This window comes from Heterodontus francisci, chromosome 16 (genome assembly GCF_036365525.1).
Source record: "Heterodontus francisci isolate sHetFra1 chromosome 16, sHetFra1.hap1, whole genome shotgun sequence".
NCBI lineage: Eukaryota > Metazoa > Chordata > Chondrichthyes > Heterodontiformes > Heterodontidae > Heterodontus > Heterodontus francisci.
The window spans coordinates 27,350,408-27,354,606 of NC_090386.1; the positions used below are offsets into that span (position 1 = coordinate 27,350,408).

The window sequence follows — 4,199 nt, forward strand, 5'->3', positions numbered from 1 at the left end:
AATATCAGCCTGGATAATGCATTAATGTTTGAACTCACAACCTCCTGACAGAGCCAAGAGTGCGGCCCAAAAGCCACAGCTGACACTGAAGACAACATGTGACATTCAGGAGCTACACAAGGTTTTTGCCAACAAGTAGGCCAGCACTGGTTAAAGATGGAGAAGCTAGCATGCATTTGTTAAAGGCAAACTGTGTTTAACTAACTTGGTTGAGTTTTGTGCTGAGGTAAAAGAGAGGATTGATGAAGGTAATGCAGTTGATGTGGTCTTTATGAACTTCCAAAAGGTATTTGATAAAGTACCACATAATATACTTGTCAACAAATGTGGAGCCCATCGAATAAAAGGGAAGATAGGAGATTGGATACAAAGTTGTCTAAATGACAGGAAACAGAAAGTAGTGATGAATAGTTGTTTTTTTGAACTGGAGGTAGGTGCACAGTGCAGTTCGCCAAGGGTTGGTGGCAGGACCACTGCTTTTCTTGATATATATTAGTGACTTAGACTAGGGTGCACATGATACAATTTAAAAATTTGCAGATGACATAAAACTTAGAAGCATTGTGAATTGTTGTAAGGATAATGATAGACTTCCAGAGGGCTTAGACAGGCTGGTGGAATGGATGGACACCTGGCAGATGAAATGTGAAGTGATACAATTTGGTAAGAAGAACAAGGAGAGGCAATATAAACTAAATAGTACAATTCTAAAGGGGTTGCAGGAACACAGAGGCTGGGGGTATATGTGCACAAATTGTTGAAGGTGGCAGGGCTGGTTAAGAAAGTGGGTTAAAAAAGCATAAGGGGTCCTGGCTTTATAGGGGCATAGCGTACAAAAGCAAGTAAGTTATGGTGAACCTTTACAAAACACTGGTTTAGCCTCAACTGGAGTATTGTGTACAATTCTGGGCACCAAACTTTAGGAAGGACGTAGAGGCTTTGGAGAGGGTGCAGGAAAGATTTATGAGAATGGTTCCAGAGATGAGAAACTTCAGTTATTTGGATCGGCTGGAGAAGCTGGGACTATTCTTGTTAGAGGAGAGAAGGTTAGGAGGAAATTTGATAGAGGTGTTCAAAATCATGAGGGTTCCAGACAGAATAGATGGAGAGAAACTGTTCGCTTTGGCACAGGGGTCAAGAACAGAGGGCACAGATTTACAGTGAATGGCAAAAGAACCAAAAGTGGCACGAGAAAAAATGTTTTTACACAGTGAGTGGTTAGGATCTGGAATGCACTGCCTGTGTGTGTGGTGAAGACAAATTCAATCATAGCTTTCAAAAGGCAGTTGCATAAGCACTCAAAGGGAAAACATTTTTGCAGGGTTACAGGGAAAGGGCGGGGGAGTGGGACTAGCGAAAATGCAGTTGCAAAACTAATGTGGACTCAGTGGACTGAATGGACTCCCTCTGTGTTGCAACCATTCTATGACTCTACATGACAGTATCATCCCAGGAAAGACCGAATGACATCTTGTGTGTGTTTTGCTTCCAAAACGACTACAGATTTTGCCAGCAGTGACGAGGACAGCCTGGCCTTCTACAGGAACATCTCACTGCAGATAGAGGAGGAGCCTGCGCCAGGCAACACGTCACATGGCAAGATGAAGTGGTGGAATATTAAGGAGTGGAACCCCCAGTGCGCCAGGCAGAGTTGCAGCAACATAGAACTCATCATCTTCAGTGACAAAGTCAGCCCCTCAAGTCTGGGTTTCCTTGCTGGATATGGGTAAAGATACCTTCTGTTTATAGACCTCTAATTCTACACTCAAGGAGTCAGCCCACCCTCTCAAGCAGTGCAGGTCTGAAATAACTGCCCCATTCCCCAACCTCTGAGCAGAATTATCCCTCATTGACAGATGAGCCAATGCAAAATGGGCAATCCTCTGCTGACATCAGCATTTAATTCCGAAATAAAGCAATTTGGTTTGAATGGCCAAATGAGGCAGCAGTGGCACTAAGGATCGGGGGCGGGGGGAGAATGGAAGGGGAATTCATCCTCCATTCCACTCTTTGTCTAGCAGCTTCTGGGGAAACTACATGGTGGAAAACACTTTGCTGCCCCTCACTGGCCCCACAGAACATCGTTAGATGGTGCGAGATCTCTGGGCCTGGGGCACAACTTGCGAATGTAGCTGTGTGGGAATCTACTTGAAACTCAGAAATGAGTCCATGGCTGGGCAAATACAGCTAGAAACAGCAAGGAGTCTGAGCCTGAATGGGACAACTTGTTGGTTACAATCCTTCCATGACCATCAGACAGTAACATTATTATGTTGAATTCTGTGTGCTTGTGGTTATTACTGCAATGCAAGGATTAGCTAACTGCCATTGATGAGGCCTATAGGTGTCCGTACATTGCTAGGCTTTTACTGAGTATCTAAATGCTGACTGTTATATACACCATCATCCTGAGCAGAGACTGACAACACTAATGTTGTCTTCCCGCCGGGTGTAGTTCAGAACACTGTGGTGTTTAGATGCTAACCTAGCCTGTCCCTTTAAAGCCACACTCTCACAGGAGCCCAGAATAATTAGGGGGCCAGAAAATTGCTTACAAATTTCAGCCTCTAGGTCAATGACGGGCTTCCTTTTCCTTTTTTAAAAGACTTCTATTGTAGAACAAGGTGTGATACTGCAAGTAGGTGTGACATAGGATGTGCACGCTATATGCAGAATGCTACCAGAAAATGGTCCATTGTACTATGCAGTGCATTCTAATTTTATTCCTTCAACATTTAACAGGGTTTGGCAAAACTGGACTTCTGTAGTTTTGGGTTTCATTGGGTTTGGCAGCATTAGAAGAGGAAGAAAATTCAGTGATCTGGCTTCACAGCAGAAGGAACCTCAAATTTGGTAGAAACGGAGGGGTAAAATGTGGACTGTTATTCACTCATTGATGCCTGGGCCCTAATTAGGGCCAAGGAAGATCCTGGCTCTTCTATCGTCGAGGGACAAGATAATGTGGTAGAACCTGGTACCACTGGGGGTCCACGCCATTTCTTCATCTTAACCACTTTCTTGCAGTAGCATAAACCCTGCATCATCTCTAGCCCCAATTATGAGCAAGAGCAGCTGGAATGTCCCCAGGCTACCTTGGAAATTCTGCCCAGTACACCCTTGGAAGGCTTCAGGGAACTCTTGGCAACAGTAGCAGGAGCATGTAATTACAGTGTGACAAGTTCCATTATAAATGTGGATTTAGGAATTTATAATAGAAAAGTTGACAGGAAATGTGGGCAGATATGGACAGGAATATCCACTTGGTTGTGCTGGTTTTTTTCAGCACAATTCACCCAAACCAGTGCAAAAGATCAAGGAGTTTTAGGCGCAAATTATATCCAACGCAAATAGCTTCTGCTATCTTTTTTGCTGGTTTAAAACCATTGTGCTGGACTCTATCCCCACCTACAAAACTGGCCACATCAAATTAATCACCATTGCTGTTTCTGCTAATTGCAACCACTTCGAAGGGCTCTTAAAATTAAGCTTTTTTAAAAAAAGACACAAGGACATGAACCAGCACATTTTAAATATTTCTTTTAATTTACAAAGTAACTGACTACTATATGTCAATGTAACTAGCAAATGGTTCTGTATAGTTTTTAAATTCCTTCTCAGTTATAATAAAGTAACTCACAGGTGTGGACGAGACGCTCTGATTAAAATGCATATTTTTGTGATTAAACCCATTTTCAGATGTATTAATAATGCTCCACCAGGTTACCTCACTTAAATATATCAAGGAATATTTTAATGTATGCAAATTTTTTTTGTTACTTTCTAAAATGCTGACAAATTGCGCTTGTTCATGGCAGATTTCTGATGACATGCAAATGTGTTTAGAAACCAGGGGAAAAAAAGTTATTTCCCAAAATAAGTGCAATTGGGAGCGAAGCCTGTGCCCAGATTGCTGACTGCACTCAATGGGAGCTCTGCACCTTGAACTGTATTACAGATGATCAATATCAACATCAATGACTGCATTTAAAAGATGTGAACAACATTTCCAACAATGTTACAGATATGGTCAGTAACACAGGGCCTGACATGGAAGCTGATTAGTATCGAGCAGTGGAGTTTTAGTTGATAATGGCACTAGCTACTCTGTAACTCAGATATGCGGATAAATAATATCCCACAGTTGCTCTTTTACTGAAGTTTAATATTGTAATTTTTTCCCCCCTCTCTTCCTTTTTCAG

General features: G+C 42.3%; 1 protein-coding gene across 1 annotated transcript in view; it reads left to right on the forward strand.

Moving 5' to 3' along the window:
- LOC137378249 (piezo-type mechanosensitive ion channel component 2-like) overlaps nucleotides 1-4,199 on the forward strand; it is a 220,801-nt gene that overhangs the window by 214,118 nt on the left and 2,484 nt on the right. The window contains exon 56 of the mRNA XM_068048474.1: nucleotides 1,504-1,726. Coding sequence (XP_067904575.1) covers nucleotides 1,504-1,726 — 223 coding nt within the window. The remainder of the gene's footprint in view (nucleotides 1-1,503; nucleotides 1,727-4,199) is intronic.